At 44.1% G+C, this 15,734-nt stretch overlaps 1 protein-coding gene across 1 annotated transcript in view; it reads right to left on the bottom strand.

Moving 5' to 3' along the window:
- OBSCN (obscurin, cytoskeletal calmodulin and titin-interacting RhoGEF) overlaps positions 1 to 15,734 on the bottom strand; it is a 159,905-nt gene that overhangs the window by 85,967 nt on the left and 58,204 nt on the right. The window contains exons 36-48 of the mRNA XM_057370883.1: positions 15,376 to 15,642; positions 13,858 to 14,121; positions 12,668 to 12,934; positions 11,544 to 11,807; positions 8,261 to 8,524; positions 7,689 to 7,952; positions 7,128 to 7,391; positions 6,396 to 6,659; positions 4,695 to 4,958; positions 3,085 to 3,351; positions 2,464 to 2,727; positions 1,532 to 1,798; positions 186 to 452 (exon numbers count right to left, since the gene is read on the bottom strand). Coding sequence (XP_057226866.1) covers positions 186 to 452; positions 1,532 to 1,798; positions 2,464 to 2,727; positions 3,085 to 3,351; positions 4,695 to 4,958; positions 6,396 to 6,659; positions 7,128 to 7,391; positions 7,689 to 7,952; positions 8,261 to 8,524; positions 11,544 to 11,807; positions 12,668 to 12,934; positions 13,858 to 14,121; positions 15,376 to 15,642 — 3,447 coding nt within the window. The remainder of the gene's footprint in view (positions 1 to 185; positions 453 to 1,531; positions 1,799 to 2,463; positions 2,728 to 3,084; positions 3,352 to 4,694; positions 4,959 to 6,395; positions 6,660 to 7,127; positions 7,392 to 7,688; positions 7,953 to 8,260; positions 8,525 to 11,543; positions 11,808 to 12,667; positions 12,935 to 13,857; positions 14,122 to 15,375; positions 15,643 to 15,734) is intronic.

Genomic DNA, 15,734 nt, shown 5'->3' with positions numbered 1-15,734 from the left:
TCCTCTTCCAATCTCATTTAAAAAAAAAAAAAATCCTAATATATATCAGATGAAAAGGAAAAGACTTTTCCTTTTCATCTGATATATAGAGCAAAAGAATAATGTAATTAAAGTATTCATACTGAGCAGGATGTTTTGCCTGTTGGAGAAATGTGTTCCTTTAGGAGTCAGCTCACACCACGTACCTTTCACGCTCAGAGCTGCCCTGGTTTCCTGCTCCCCTGTGTCACAGCTGTATTCTCCTGTATCTTCTAATTTGAGATTGTGGATCAGGAGCTCTACCAGGCATCCCCTCTGCCTCATCTCGTATTTCTGATCGGGCTGCAGCCCCACTCCTCCTTTCCTCCATTCCACTGCAGCACKCGGTTTCGACAGCTCACAGCAGAACGTGGCTGTGCTTCCTTCCTCAAATTCTTTATTTTGTAAAGGTTGCTTAAATGTGACGGGCAGTGCTGTAAAATTTGAGAGGAAATCATTTCAAGGGTGTTTTAGTCCAAGAAGGACCCAGTCCTATCATCATGCCTCAGATGTGGTTTATCCTAATGATTCCATAATCTTGAGCTGCAAACCTGTCTTGGCAGAATCTTTCTTGAACTACTGAGGGAACCAGAAGCTGAGTGCAGGTGAAGTTAGGAAAGATSTGGTATGAAAGAGATCAGGCAGAAAAGCCTGGTTTGGGGTCTGAAGGAGTCAGACWTCCCTATAGAAGAGTTTCCATGCCAACTTTGGATGCTTTAGGCAAAGACCATCAGATCATGGCCTCCCACACAAAATCTTTGTCCCTTAAGAGAGGTCTGTGAGTTTGCAATATTAAAGAAAGAGTATTTTCCCCAASTAAAGCTTCTATCAACATATAAAAGATCAAGCTAGCATTTATCTCTTGGTAAGAGATCACAGTGAAGTGATAAATGGGAGGGGAAACCCATATTTCAGGCAAGGCCTTGCTGTGGATGGCAGAAGGAGTGGAGGAAAACAGGTGTGAATTTGAGCTGTCTGCAGTCAGTATTTGCACCTGAAGTTCAAAGCTTCCAGAAACCTTACAATGCAYTCACATGTCACAGAAATCCCTTATCCCCTAATTGGTGCATCCCTTACTATCCCAAGCAGGCATTACATCCAATTAGGCATCCCTTACACCATTCCCATATTCAGCCACACTCCCTGCACTCAGGGCAGGAGGTTCACCGTATTTTGACATAATGACAACCTTCAGGGCCAGGTTGGTTTGGGCTCTGAAGAGCCTGGTCTAGTGGAAAGYGTCCCTGTCCATGGCATGGATGGAAATGSATTATCTTTAMGGTCCTTTCCAACCCCAACTATTCTAYGATTCTGTGATTTAATTGCTTTGACGCTCAYTAATCACTCCAGACACTGCAAGGAGAACCTTTCTACCTTGCCCACAAGACATGGCCAAGAAGAACATTGATTGAGGCATGCACCAGCAGCCAAACAGATCGATGGCTACAGAGAACCCCAGGAGAAGCTCCTTTCACTGCAGCCCTGTGGAGCCCAGGGTCACCACCCTGCCTACCATGCACGGCCACCACGGCCGCTGTCCGCTGCTGTCCGCAGTCGCAGGTGTAAATCCCYGAATCGTCCACTTCCAGGTCACAAATGACCAGTTCAGCAGCACAGCCCTGCTGCCTCATCTCGTATTTCAGACCAGGGTAGAGGGTGACATCCCCTTTCCTCCACTCCACTGGAGCCTTGGGTTTGGTGAGCTCACATCTCAGTGTCACTGTGCCGCCTTCCTCTGCCTCGGTGTCCTGAAGCTCTCGTTTAAAAAGGGCTGGTAGGACTATAAAATAGAAATGTGATTTGTCTGCTGCAGCTGGGGCTGGGGAAAATGGAAGGAGAGGGAAAATGAAAGCACCAAAAGAGATTATTTTTTTTTCAGATATCTCTGAACCTCTGAACCTCAGCTCTAGATTCAGACTGCAAGGTTAYTTCCCCAAAGAAGTAAAAGGAATATCTGCAGAGCAAGAAGTGGATTTCAAGGAGTTAAATTCGCCATGAAATATATATAGAATCTTAATCTAATCTATGATCTAAAAATGGAATTATAGTTTCCTACTGTAAAAGTAGCCAGTGTGCTGCCCTGATCACTGCAGAGATGTTCTGAAGATCAGCAGGAGACTTTAAGAGTTCAGATTCCCTCCTAAGACAAAGAGTTGCAAGAGTTCATGCTCCCTTTTAAGGCAGGGAATTTTAAGAGTTCAGATTCCCGCTTAAGACAGGCCACTTGCAGGAGAGATTACAATTATCCTGACAGAAACACACTGAAAAAAAGCATTTAGTTCTGTTCTACAATTCCCATTTCCTGGTCCCTCCCAGAGCTGTACAGACCAGGTTATGCTGCACACCTTGGGATTTACAACCTTTTCCTTTGGCAACACTAAACCCCAACTGGTATTATTTTCAGAAAACATGAGAACCTTTTCCCCTTTTTGTGTTGTTTTTTACCCTTGACTGTCAGCGTGGCAGCTGTCTGCTGATCTCCACACACGCAGCTGTAAACTCCAGCATCCTCCTCCTGCAGCTCATGGATRATCAGCTTGGCAACAGCCCCGTCCTGCCTCATTTCATGTTTGCTGCTCTCTTTGAGCACGTCCTGCCCTTTCTTCCACTGCACCTCRGCAGGTTTTGTCAGCTCACACTGCAGAGCAGCCGTGCCATTCTCCACAGCTTCCACATCCTTCAGCTCTCTCTTGAAYTCTGGAGGCAGTGCTGAAAGGAGTTACCACAGAGAGGGTGAATTTTCCTTAAAAAGCAGCTCGGCGAGGTTCCTGGGGGAGTGGCTTCATGGGGCAATGCCAAGCCCTGATCCAGGCCAGTGGGACACAATGGAAAATGTCCCCCAGCTTCCCTGGACACTGCATCAGGGCAAGGGAAGTGAGATGAACCAGCACAGCTGAGGGGAACAAACACCAACAGGGAACGTTTTTCCCAATTCCAACAAAAGGAGGAAGCACAGGGAGTCCAAAGGAACACAGAAGCCCAAACAAACAGAGAGGGATGGGAACAGACCATGACAACAGAGACGTGGGAAGGTTTGGAGGGCGCTCACCCCGAGGATTACGTTACCGTGCACTGTCAGGGCGGCCGTGCTGCTCTTGTCTCCACACACACAGGAATAATCCCCACTGTCAYCCAGCTCCAGGTCATGCACCACCAGCTCCACCACACGTCCCTCCTGCCTCATGCTGTGCTTGGGGCCCGAGGTGAGGACRTGCTGGTCCTTCTTCCACTGGACACAGGCAGGGGCCTTGCTCAGCTCACAGCGCCAAGTGGCCGTTCCTCCTTCCACCCCCTCCTGGCTGGTCATTTCTTCTTGGAAAAATGGAGGCACGGCTGAAGGATGCAGGTAAAATGTGTTACAAACCAAGGGTGTCTCCTGGGAGGGGTGAGGGAGTGACAGGGGAAAGTTCTGGAGGTTGTGACAGAGGCAAGTGGTCAAGGAAAGGTGAGCATCAGCCACAAAGAGAGGGAAGAGAAATGAAAACATTCTGGCGGGGATGGAGCTCCTAATCCTTTTGGGTTTACAATGGTTTTCTACAGCAAAACTGTACTGTCCTCCACAAACTGACACCTGCTTTCCTCCTCAGGAAAAGTAAGAACACCAGCTGTGAGCTGCTTAATTCACCTGGGTTTGTGTCCTTCACAAACTTCATGGCTTTGCACTCTTTTCCTACTCACAGAGCTGCCCCGCTGTTCTCTGTCTGTTSACACAGCTCCCTACTCATCCTCACTCTTCTTCCTTGAGATATCCTTGAAGAAGTGAATCCAGAGATCACAGATCCTTCTTGACTCCCAAAGCAAATCTCCAGATGCTGAATTTCAGCCTGGGTTCTTGTGTCAGAACACATTTTCCCCACTWAACATAATTCTTGTACCCATTGCAAATTGCATCTTTGAAATAAATGTGGTGACCTTCACGTAACTCCATTCAGTAGCTAGATGGGATAATGAGATAATCCACCAGTTTAACACAGTTGGATATCTCAGATCTCAAWATTAGTGTCCAGAGCAGTGAGACTAAGTTAAAATATCCAGGCTAGARAACAGGTTCAGCCTTGATTTGGAACATTTTCCATTTCAGCAGCATTAAAGGGCTTGTCTGCCCAGCGAATTATTCTTCCAACAAAGCAAGACCAAAAGGAGGTCACAGAAAGCATTTATTCGTTCCTTAGAAAGTAATTCTCCTAATGGAAATCTATCTTTGTGTGTTAGAACAGAAGTTATGGGCACAAAGCCCAGAATAAACATAACTTAGTGCAGAGGAAATCATAACTAACAGAGCCTTATTCTGGATACTCCTTGTTCCCTATAATAAAATGGTTGATATTGAGAATTCCAGAAGCAATGTCAAAGAATAAACAGGTTTTGTTGTTTAGAGAATAAATTCAGGAAAGGAAAGACCAAAGAATGATGGGGTTACATGGTATGAAAGGAATGGCAAAAGGGAAAGATGGAAGGATAGCAGGTTTGTGTTTAAAGGAAAGGAAAAAACCAAAGGATGGTGCAGAGAAATGCAGACAGGGGTTTTCCAGCCTGCAGKTGAGGAGGGGCAGGGAAAATTTTCAAATTAAAGGAAGTTCAGTTAATAAGGATGAACAGACAGAGGTGGAAAATTGAACAGCTTAGAGCAGAGGACAGAGGTTTCCAGAGGAAACAGGAGGTCAGGAGGGCTTTACCCTGGACTGTCAAGACAGCCGTAGTCTGGTGCTCTCCACACACACAGGTGTAGGCTCCTGCATCCTCCTCAGCTATTCCATGGATCACCAGCTCTGCCTTGGCCCCTTCCTGCCTCATTTTGTATTTCCCACTCGCTTTGAGGATCCTCTGGTCCTTCCACCACTCCACTGGAGCAGCCTTGGAGAGCTCACAGAGCAGGGAGACTTCTCCACCTTCTTCTGCCTCCTTGTCCTGCAGCTCCTCCTTAAAGAGCGGTGGCAGAGCTGGAGGATGCAACATGGACAAAGGAACACCAGAAAAATGGAATTAAAACCCTAATTTCCTTCTTTACATTATTTTTTTCCCCTCATGCCTTTTTTTTTCTCAGCCTGTTATAGATATTCTCAGCCATAACAGAGTTCAGAAACTCCAAAAACATCTTTTTTTGAGTGTGATGTGATTTCACTCACCCTGAGGGCTCAGTCCCTGGGTGTCTGTTGTTATTCATAAAGTGCAAAACAGAAAGATCCAGACCTCAGAGCAACAGCTCTCACAAACAACTCTGCTGGATACAAAACTGTTTTACCCACACAAATAAAATTTTTTGAGGTTGCTGTTGTTATTTTCTGGTTTGTTTTTATTGAACTATTACAGCCCCACCTACATGAAAACAGTCAGATTGCAAAATAAAACTSATTGAATTTGAATTTGAAGTTTTTGAAGAAATTTGAAGAAAAAAATTGAAGTTTGAAGGGTTATAACATCCAATAAGCATTTCTGATTCTTACTAATGGGAAGCATTTTGGAAATCACAACCCAAAGACAGAAGAACCTGCAGAAAASCAATTATTAACATTTGCTCACAAAATAAAGGGGTAAAGGGGTACAGAATGCAAAGAATGCACCCCAAAAGCCTCAGGAGAAGTCCATGCCAGATCTTAGKTTTTKGRAAAAWYYKGRAGGGRMMMMAMYKGRWYYWSRWYCMAWSMARKTYCYYMAARSCKRRRAAWKKTWMYYCMWTWAAAWKGATAGTCCTCAATAAGAGGAAAGCAGAAATGAGGTAATGAGGTTATTAACATAAGGATTTATTCAYGGATTGGTTTACTGGGAGCTGACAGGATAAAGAAGAGCACAACTCCTGTGTGGTTTTGGGTTTCCTTTTAATCCCCAACTGTCAGGGTATTCCTGATCCCCACACAGAGGTGTTGATCCCACATCCCTCAAGCCCGGGTTAGGGTAAGAAGCTCTGGAATGGTAACTCTCATCTCACTCTGMATGTCTGACTTGTTTAAAGGATCTGGAACACTCAGAGGAATCATTGGCCAGGTGGCCCAGCAGAGAATCTCCTCCTCCTTCTGCTCCCCAGTCCTCACTTCTCCTTTTCCAGTTCCTAAAGAACACACCAAAGCTGTGTGTTTTGGAGAAAACTGTGATGGACTGAAGTGAACCACAGGGTTGGAGCTGGAAAATGTAAATATCCAAGAAGAGGGGACTTGCACAGAAAGAAACTTCTTGCTTTCTACTTTTAAAGGACATATTAATAACAATCCAAAAATTCACCACGAGCAACTCCTTCTCAGGACAAAATAAGTTATAAATAGAATGAAGGAAGAGGAATGGATAAAAACAGAGACAAGCTACTGACCCACAGAAAAAACCCTGAATTTCAGAATGGTGTCTATCTCGAGAGCTATTTAGCAATTTCAGTAAGGTCTTTTTACCATGAACTGTTAAGGTTGCTGTTGTCTTCTGGTCACCACACACACAGGTGTAATCTCCAGCATCTTTTACTTCTAGGTCATGGATGAGCAGCTCTGCAGTGGTGCCAGACTGTCTCATTTGATATTTGCCACTTGCTTTGAGCACTTTGGGCCCTTTTTTCCACTGCACTGGAGCTTCTTTGGTTAATTCACAACTCAGAGTGACTGATGCTCCTTCTTGGGCTTCTKCATTCTTCAGCTCTTCCTTGAAAAGTACTGGCAGGGCTGGGAATGGAAAGCCAACAAAAAGTGTACTTAAACTAAATAATCAGCATCGTGAATTCTCAGCTGAAGYTCAAATCTGGCCAAATCAGGGGGGKTTGAGGTTGAGGTTATCGCTACGATGATCTGGAAAAACGAATCCAGCAGCAAGACAAGAAGGGCTGAGCTGACAGGCCAAAGTGCAAGAGGWTGGATGGATTCAAGGTGGAATTTGAAGGATTTATGCCAGGGACAGAACATCTCAGCTGGTCTAATCTGAGCATTTCCTGGGTGCAATTCCCTTAAACTACAACCCTGCATGGAGAGACAGTGCTGTCCTCAGATACCTTTTCAGCAACACCAGAGCAAAACTAAACAGCTGGACAGGAACTGGACACAAATGAACTCCCAGGAAAAAKGTGAGAGGTGAACATGTCACACACGGAGAGGATGCTCCAAAGAAACAGAAAATGCACGTTCATCTGCATTTACCCTTCACTGTCAGCGAGGCYGTGCTGCGCTGGTCCCCGCACACACAGGTGTAATCTCCTGCATCCTGCAGCTCCAGGTCACGGATTTCCAGCTCAGCCAGGGCACTCTCCTGCCTCATGATGTATTTTTCACTTGCCCTGAGTGTTTTGTTCCCTTTCTTCCACACCACRGCTGCAGCCTTGCTCAGCTCGCAGCRCAGMGTGGCYGTTTGGCTCTCTGTGGCTTGCAGGTCCTTCAGGTCTTCTTTGAAAAGGGCTGGCAGGGCTGAAGGTCACAAAATGGACATTATGGACATTAAAAATGACACAGAGCACACGGGGGATGGGAGGGATGGGGTGGTGCAGCAGCAGAGAACACTTTAGGGTGAATACAGGGGGCTTTCCTCTGGGACATTGGACAAACCAACAGAGAGAAGGAGAAAAGCCTGGATTCAACCAGATCTTACAGAGAGTTTACAGCTTTAACAAAACAACTCAGCCACAGGTGAGCAGACAACCAATATCAATGAGCTGGCAGAGAAATCCGCAATAATACAGATATATATATATACATTATTTTTACCATGCACTATCAAGGCTGCCGTTGTCTCCTGCTCTCCACACACACACGTGTATTGTCCAGCATCTCTCAGTTCCACATCCTGGATCAGCAGCTTTGTCACCGTGCCCTCCTGCCTCATCTTGTACTTGTCACTGGCTGTGAGCARAGCGCTGCCCTTCCTCCAGTGCACGGGGGCAGCTTTGCTCAGCTCACAGCGCAGAGTGGCCGCCTGACCCTCGGTCACCTCCTGGTCCTTGAGGCTCTCCCGGATGCCTGCAGGCAGCACTGAGGATGCAATGGGGACAGGGTTAAAGGGAGCAGCAAACACAGCCTGCTGGTGAGGGCTTGGGAGGGGCAAGGGAAGGAGGGGATGTGTCTTCAGGCTTGGCTTCACATCTGCTTTAGAAATCAGGTCCTAAAACCATTTTGTGCATGGAACTGGGGGAAGGTTTTACCCTTAAAACACAAAATTCATCCTCGCGGTTGCGCCACGCGAGGTCAGACTCAGAGGAGCTGGGCACAGATAAAAACAACCGTGGTGACAAAAACAATTCAGACCATAATGATGACATCCAGCTGGAGCTGGGCATTACCATGCACTGCCAAGGAAGCTGTGGACTGCTGGTCCCCACACACACAGGTGTAACAGCCAGCATCGCTCTCGGTCAGGCTGTGGATCACCAGCTCTGCAGTGATGTCCTTCTGCCTCATTTTGTATTTCTCGCTAGGTCTGAGGGCTGTGTGTCCCTTTTTCCACTCCACTGGGGCAGGTKTGGTCAGCTCACAGCGCAGGGTGACTGCTGCACCCTCCTGGGCCTCCTCATCTCTTAACTCTTCTTTGAACAGAGCAGGAAGGGCTGAGAAACAGAGAAGCAAAGGTTTYCATGACAAGCAGCTCTTCACCACCAAAATAAATGGCCCTGATGTTCACAAATATCTGTCCATGTCTGGTTATTGATGTCTCACAGAAGGAAGATGCTGATTTGTATCATAGACAAAAAAGGTCTTGCATTTTTTTGGTCTAAATTTTGAGCACATTTGCTAACTGGTTTAAAGATTAATGAAGAACAGACAGCAGGAATGGGGAAACTGCATGGATGGTCAAAAACTGTAACTTTTTCAGTAMAACCCAGCCTAGAAAATTGAGACAACAGGTCAGAAAAAAAGCTAAGGGAAAAAACTACAGTGTTTTAATTAACATTTTAAGGATGTCTTCAGACCTAGCCCAGAGTTACAATAAGACTGAAGAGYTGAACTGGAGAGATCTCTTGAAAATGCTCAGGTAAGAATAAAAAAGGAAGAGAAGGATGCGGAAACAACTGTGGAAATCTGCCCTAAAACCCTCACATCAGGAAGTTCAGGTGCATCCTGACACCTCATCCCTTTTGGAACAACAATTTGGAATAAATAGAATCATTTGGAGTGTAAGGACGGATAGAAATGTGGCAAAATGTCCTGTGGAAGYAGCAGGATGGGTTAGCATCCACTAAGCCTTTGGAATGAGCTGGGAATCACATTTGGATATAGAAYAACTATGAAAGAGCTTGAGAGGATGGTCTCCAATTCCAGCAAGAAAGAAATAGTTGAGAATAAGGATGTGGAGGATAACTGTGCAGACATCAATGGAAATAGATTAGAAGGAAGGAAGACAACAAGGGAGATGTTGATCTGCCTCTCTTTCAAGAATGTGAGCTGATGATGAGTGACATGGGGAAAGCTAAAACATTTAATTCCTTTTTCTTCCTTATTACTAGATRCTAATTTTAATTAAGGAAGTAGTAGAAATTCTGGCTAGGATAAGAAATAAAATGAAGGATTGGAGAGTAATYAAATAAATATATTCTCAAAGCACCTTGGTGTGATGAAATTTGTCCTGGAATTCTTAAGGTGAAGCACAACCAATTTCAGGCAACAACAGTGACACTGGAAAAATCAAAGGGAATCACTGATGTTCCTCAATTATAGMAAAACCAGAAACTAAGAAACGAAAAACATCTCACAGATTGAAATACCCACATTTAGCTCTTGCCATATAAACCGAGATTCTAAACTCACAGAGAGCCAAGAAAGAAAAATCACTTGTGTAAAGTCAGTGGAACCAATAAAGCTCCAAATGTAAATGTCCGCTTTTAAAAGGGCTGGAGGCCTCCCTGACTTCCCTGGTCTCTGTTGACCAGATCYCCATGAATAAAAATGGGAATTTAGGAATACTCTTCAGCCTTGAAGGTGTATCCCATTCATAGTGCTCAYCTTGGAAAAACAAAGAGATGGCAGAGAGGATCCCAGGGATCTCAGGTTCATTCTTTAAAAAACTCAGATTTGCCAAGGGCTTTTTTCCTCATGAAGGAGTGGATCAGGATAATTTTTTTCTTGGTATAGATTAAGCTTCAATGATAGACACATGATAAGTTCTACATTATTATTTTAGTAAAGTTTTAACTTAGATGGAATTACAGAGGGAAACGCTATAAACTTGAAAACCACAGTTACAGGATACTGAACTGGRGTTTACCCTCAAGATGAAAGAATGAGCTGAGCAGAGTTTCTCACTACCCTGGGTTCAGTATTATTCAGCATTTTCTGGAGTGACTTGGACAAAGAAATGCAAAGCTTAATTAATTTCACAGATGATCTCAAGGTGGGAAGGGAGAGAAGGTGAAAGGACTTCTTTAAACTGGATTAAGATATAGRAGACCTCTGTAAAGTAATGGTGATAAAATAGTAATGGTGATAAAATATGAAAAAGTAAAGTTCAGCAAGAGCAGGTGGAAAATATTTAGAAAAAAATCAACAACACAAATACAAGAAGGGGCAGATCTGCAGTGGGGGATTTGAAGTTACCAAAGTCCGTGGAGCAAATGCAAGGCAAAAAAATTCAAGTCTGATGAGAATAAAGAAATCCTCATAATAAGGTGTATAACTTGGAGTGTTGCATTACTTCTTGTTTCAAATTTTATAGAAATATTTCACTATTTCTGTAAAATGTGAAAGAAGTAACSACTTAGGGCAGTTTGAGAAAGACTTTTGTTGAAATATAGAACAACTGGTAGTGATGCTGATGACTTGGGGCTTGAGGATGGCCTAAGTGCARTGACCTGTACAAGTCCATTCCAATTCTATTTTTCACGGTTAAATTGAAAGTTCAAGACTGAAGCAATCCTTGTTTTATTGGTAAATACTAAGATGAAAAGATCTAGGGAAGAAAACAAAGAAATAACTCCCTGAATTCAGACCTACTGGATTTCCAGGTGAGAAAGAAGCTGAAACTACTTCTGACTGTCCTGTGTTAGTAATGAAAATAAATTTTTCTTCTCTTGCATGGGAAGCTGTGAGATGAATTTGACTGAGAATTGTGAAATATCCTCCTACTMTAATGCTGAGTATTCTGAAGTACCTGAATAAAAATCAACATTAYCCTGGGTCAGAATTACAAAGAAAAGTTACATTCAACCAAGTTTTCTTTTTATTATTTAAAATTACTCATCAAATCCTAGTGCAAATTGAAATAAAACTGCTCTTTTAGAGASCTATGATTGTTCCTGCTGCTCCATCGCTCTAGGCTCAAGTCAAAAATCAGAAAAACAGAATAAAAAAGCAGTGATCTGATATCTTTCAGYCTTTGGTGTGGTACAAAACAATGCAGCCCCGCACCAACAAGAGCAAGGAGAAGAAAAMAGGGAAAACGTTAGTAAAATCAATGGAACTACAATCCTGGTTAGAACTGGACAAAAATCACAATGGAAAGAAGAAAGTCTGTCAGGAACAGAATTAATGATGGCAAGATTAGAGGAAGAGCTYGTTGTGTGTCAGTACTGAGGATTCCAGAGGAGGAGGGAGAAGCACCACACAAAACCGTCCCATTTCTGCGTCCTTTACCGTGCACTGTCAGTGCCGCCGTCGTCTTCTCCTCCCCGCACACACAGCTGTATTCCCCAGCATCCCTGAGCTCCAAAGCATGGATCAGCAGCTGTGCCGTGGTGCCCTCYTGCCTCACAGTGTATTTGTCACTCGGTTTGAGCACTTTGTGTTTCTTTTTCCACTCCACGGGGGCAGCCCTGGACAGCTCACACTGCAGAGTGGCTGTTCCRCCTTCCGTGGCTTCTTCATCCGTCAGCTCCTTCTGGAAACGCACAGGCAGGGCTGAGGGGGTCAAAAGGAGCAGAATGTGTGACCAGGGAGATACTCAAGGAACCCTTTCGTGTGGTCTGACAACCACAGGTGATAAGCAAAGCCTGTCCTAATCAATTCCATCAGCATTGATGACCACTCTGAGAGCCATCAAAAAGCAACTTTGGAAAGTTGGAAAACACCTCATTCATAAGTCAGAGAGGTTTTTATGGTGAAGTCCATGGCATGRAGCAAAGAACCACATCAGTGTTGACTTCAGACCTACAAGACTGAGCCCTACCTTGGATATTGCCTGCTAGAATGGAAAATAAAGCCTAAGCAGAGCTCTAAATTCTATGGCAATGCAAATCATCACCGAAAAAGTTCATAAAGGAACCTGTATCTGAGGTATCAATTTCACTTTTCCATGAGGGACCTTTAAAATGTCCTTTMCAACCCAAACTAWTCTATTATTTCTCCTCATACAGTGGTCTGGAAGAACTTGTCCATTAAATTATTCTGAAACACTGAAAACTGTCTTAAAAAATATCTCTTCAACAAATCTTCTCAACTTTAAGATTGTGACATCTTTACAACCACCATCACAATAATATGATTTTTCATTTTTTAGCAGCTACTGCTGAACTTAAGCATCCAAAAAAWGAGCTAACACCAAGATGAATATCTGAAATTTTTGCTATGAACTGCCAACCTGTGCCTGACACTGACCAAAACATCCAAGAATTTATTCCCACGTTCAACCATATATTGCTAAACCCATCAGAAACACGGCTCTTTCAAAACCAATACWACAATGCTCTTAAAAAAATTAAAAAAAAGTTTGAAAATCATCTCTTTAATTCATTATGCATTCCCTTTTTTTTTATTTTTACCATTCACTCTGAGCGCAGCCGTGGTTTCCTGCTCTCCACAAGAGCACGTGTAATCTCCAGCATCTGCCAGGACCAAATCACGGATCACCAGCTTGGCCACCGTGCCCTCACACCTCATGGTGAACTTGTCACTTGTCCCCAGGGCTCYGTCTCCTTTCCTCCAGGCCACAGCAGCTCCAGCTTTGCTCAGCTCACAGCAGAACGTGGCTGTGCCCTTCTCTGTGCCTTCCACGTTCTTCAGCTCTTTCCTGAAGTGCGGAGGGAGGGCTGAAGATCACAGGTGAAAGAAAGCACTTTAAAATTGAGGAAATACTGTGGCTGGGCTGCTCCACTGGAGTAAAATGCTTTAATCTCTGAATATTTTAGAATGTACAGAAGCTGAGAGCACAGGATGATTTCAGGGGCATCCCTAACTTTCCTGCATCCCTGACCTGTGCTTTGCAATGCATCACCTTCAGCACCTCACACTGATTTGGAAATCAATGGTGATTTATGACAACTCTGAGAACCATGAAAGAGTGACTTAGGACAGCTGGAAAACACCTCATTCATAAATCAGAGGGTGTTTTTAAAGATATAGCCCATGGCATGACACAGAGAACCACACCAGTCTCACCTCCTCCACTCCCACTGGTTCGGAAATCAGTGTTATAAAAGTATAAAACTATTTGTTATAAAACAACAAAGCTATGTGTTATAAAACTATGTCGGTGCTGGGAGAAGTGTTTTAAAGGCATTTTAAGATATAACAACAGAAAGCTRATCCCAAGATTTCGAGGAGCCATGCACAGCTCTTAAAACCAGATTAAGAATTAAAATGAACACCAATGTTGTTCTAAATAAAAAATCTCATAACTTTTCAATTTCATCCAAGAAAGACAGGTAAAATCTCAGTGATGAGCCCTAAAGAAATCARTGAGTGAAAATACTCCCAAGTGCTGTTTCTGACTTCATCAAGCTTTTCATTATCCACTTCCAGATTCCATCAACAGGAAAGAGCAGGGACTGAAAAGACTTGGTGATGCTGTTTATCAGTCCCAAAGGAAGGGCTTTCAGTGGAAGATATTCCCAGTGGCTGGAACAGCTGCCATAACATTTTAAAACAACAGAAGGGATCAAGAGCAGATTGTGATCCCATTGAGGATCACAGATGACAACGCAGAAAATTCCGATTAACCCAGATATTTTACCATGCACTGTCAGGGAGGCTGTGGTGGTCTTGTCTCCACACACACAGGTGTAATCTCCTGCATCTCCTTCCTCCAGGCTGTGGATTGTCAGCTCAGCAGTGGTGTCCTTCAGCCTCATTTTGTATTTCTCGCTCGGTGTGAGCAGCTCCTGCCCCCTCCTCCACTGCACCGGGGCAGCTTTGCTCAGCTCGCACTGCAGAACAGCCGTCCTGTTTTCCGTGCCTTCCACATTGACAAGATCCCTTTTGAACAGTGCAGGCAAAGCTATGGGGTGTAACATAAACAGAGAGGGCATCAAAACCTCTAACCAGAGCTTGGGGAACTCGGGACTGTGGCYAGTCCTTCAGCATTACAGGAAAATAAATCATAGAGTCTGAAAACCTGAACTGAATAGAAAACTACTGCAGCATCCTGCCGGGATAATTTCCACCATGACCTACTTCTAACATTGGCTTGTTCATGTTCATCACTTCCCAGCTCATTCCAACAGTCCTCTCTACCCATTTCCCTCTGAAATCCTTTATCTTCAACATTACCTACCTGAACTTTAATTAAAAGCCATCAACCCAGGAGACAGCACTGCTATCTGGAGATCTCTCCCTTTCCTAACACCATAATTTATATTTCTGGTTCAGAAAAAAAATAGCAATATAGCTTCAGGTGCACCTTTAACCCAAAGTTTCCATGGGTATAATGACACTAATATCAGGATTACAGGGTTTTTTTTAGCAATATTCAACAAGTTGTGTTACAACTGTGCCACTAAAATAAAAAGAGATTTCCACAGGCATGAAAATGATAGGTCAAAAGAGGGGAGGAAGACAAATTCCTCCAGCTGGGAGAAAAGAAGAAGAAAAAGTGCATGGAAAAATCTGAGAGAATAACTTTGCCTCCTCAATTTCACCATCCTTAGAAGTTTTTTATCCATAAGAGATATCTTAAAAGCTGTTCCTTCATCTATGGGAGCTGTACAGGAACTGCTCCTTCTGGAGGAGCAACCAGAGCTCRTCACCATTCACCATGGCAGAGAGAGGAACAAAATTTACCCCACTATTCCCTAAGTCAGGAYCTGCTGAATAATTCTGAGGGCTGGGGATTTATTTAAGTACCATTTCCTCAGCAGAATACACCACAATCCTGCAAAAAGAGGAGGGCAGCACTCATTCCTGTATGGAAAAACCTCTCAGTGACTGAGCTCAGCAGATTTAAAGAACTTTCCTTCAGGTTAAGCAGGAAAATCCACTGCTGTCAGGGAGACACAGGGCAAACCCTGTGAGAACAATCTTGCTGCTGGAGGTCTGCTCCCTCKTGGTCTCTGAGATGAGAAATTCTCACAACTTCTCTTTACTCTGATATAAAGCCATCAGTTTCAAACTGACAGCAGTGGGAGATGGGATGAAACAGCACCAGCAGACCAAGGAAACACTGCAGAATCAAACACCAAAGCAAGTGGGAAGGAGAGAGAGAAAAGGGACATTCTTGAGGTACTGCTATCCCRACGGAGAGCCGCTTTTTTACCATGGACTGTCAGGACAGCCGAGGTCTTCTGATCTCCACACACACAGGTGTATTCCCCTGTGTCTTCCACCTCCAGGTCTCGGATCAGCAGCTCTGCAGCCGTGTCCTCCTGTCTCATCCTGTACTTTTCACTGGGTTTGAGTGCCTTGTCCCCTTTTTTCCACTCCACCGGGACGCCGACCTTGCTCAGCTCGCAGCGCAGAGTGGCTGTTGAACCATCTGTGGCCTCCCTGTTCTTCAGCCCTTCCTTGAAAAATGCAGGCAAAGCTGAAGGACAGCAATATCAGCAGTGAGATGCAATGCTCCAAAGAGTTAAAATTATGTTTCTTTTCCCCTCCTTCTCTTGAACTGATTTGTCA

The sequence above is a fragment of the Malurus melanocephalus genome, unplaced genomic scaffold, assembly GCF_030028575.1.
Source record: "Malurus melanocephalus ecotype Western Australia unplaced genomic scaffold, MMel_1.1 scaffold_135, whole genome shotgun sequence".
Classification (NCBI taxonomy): Eukaryota; Metazoa; Chordata; class Aves; order Passeriformes; family Maluridae; genus Malurus; species Malurus melanocephalus.
This window is presented reverse-complemented; position numbering and strand designations above follow the sequence as displayed.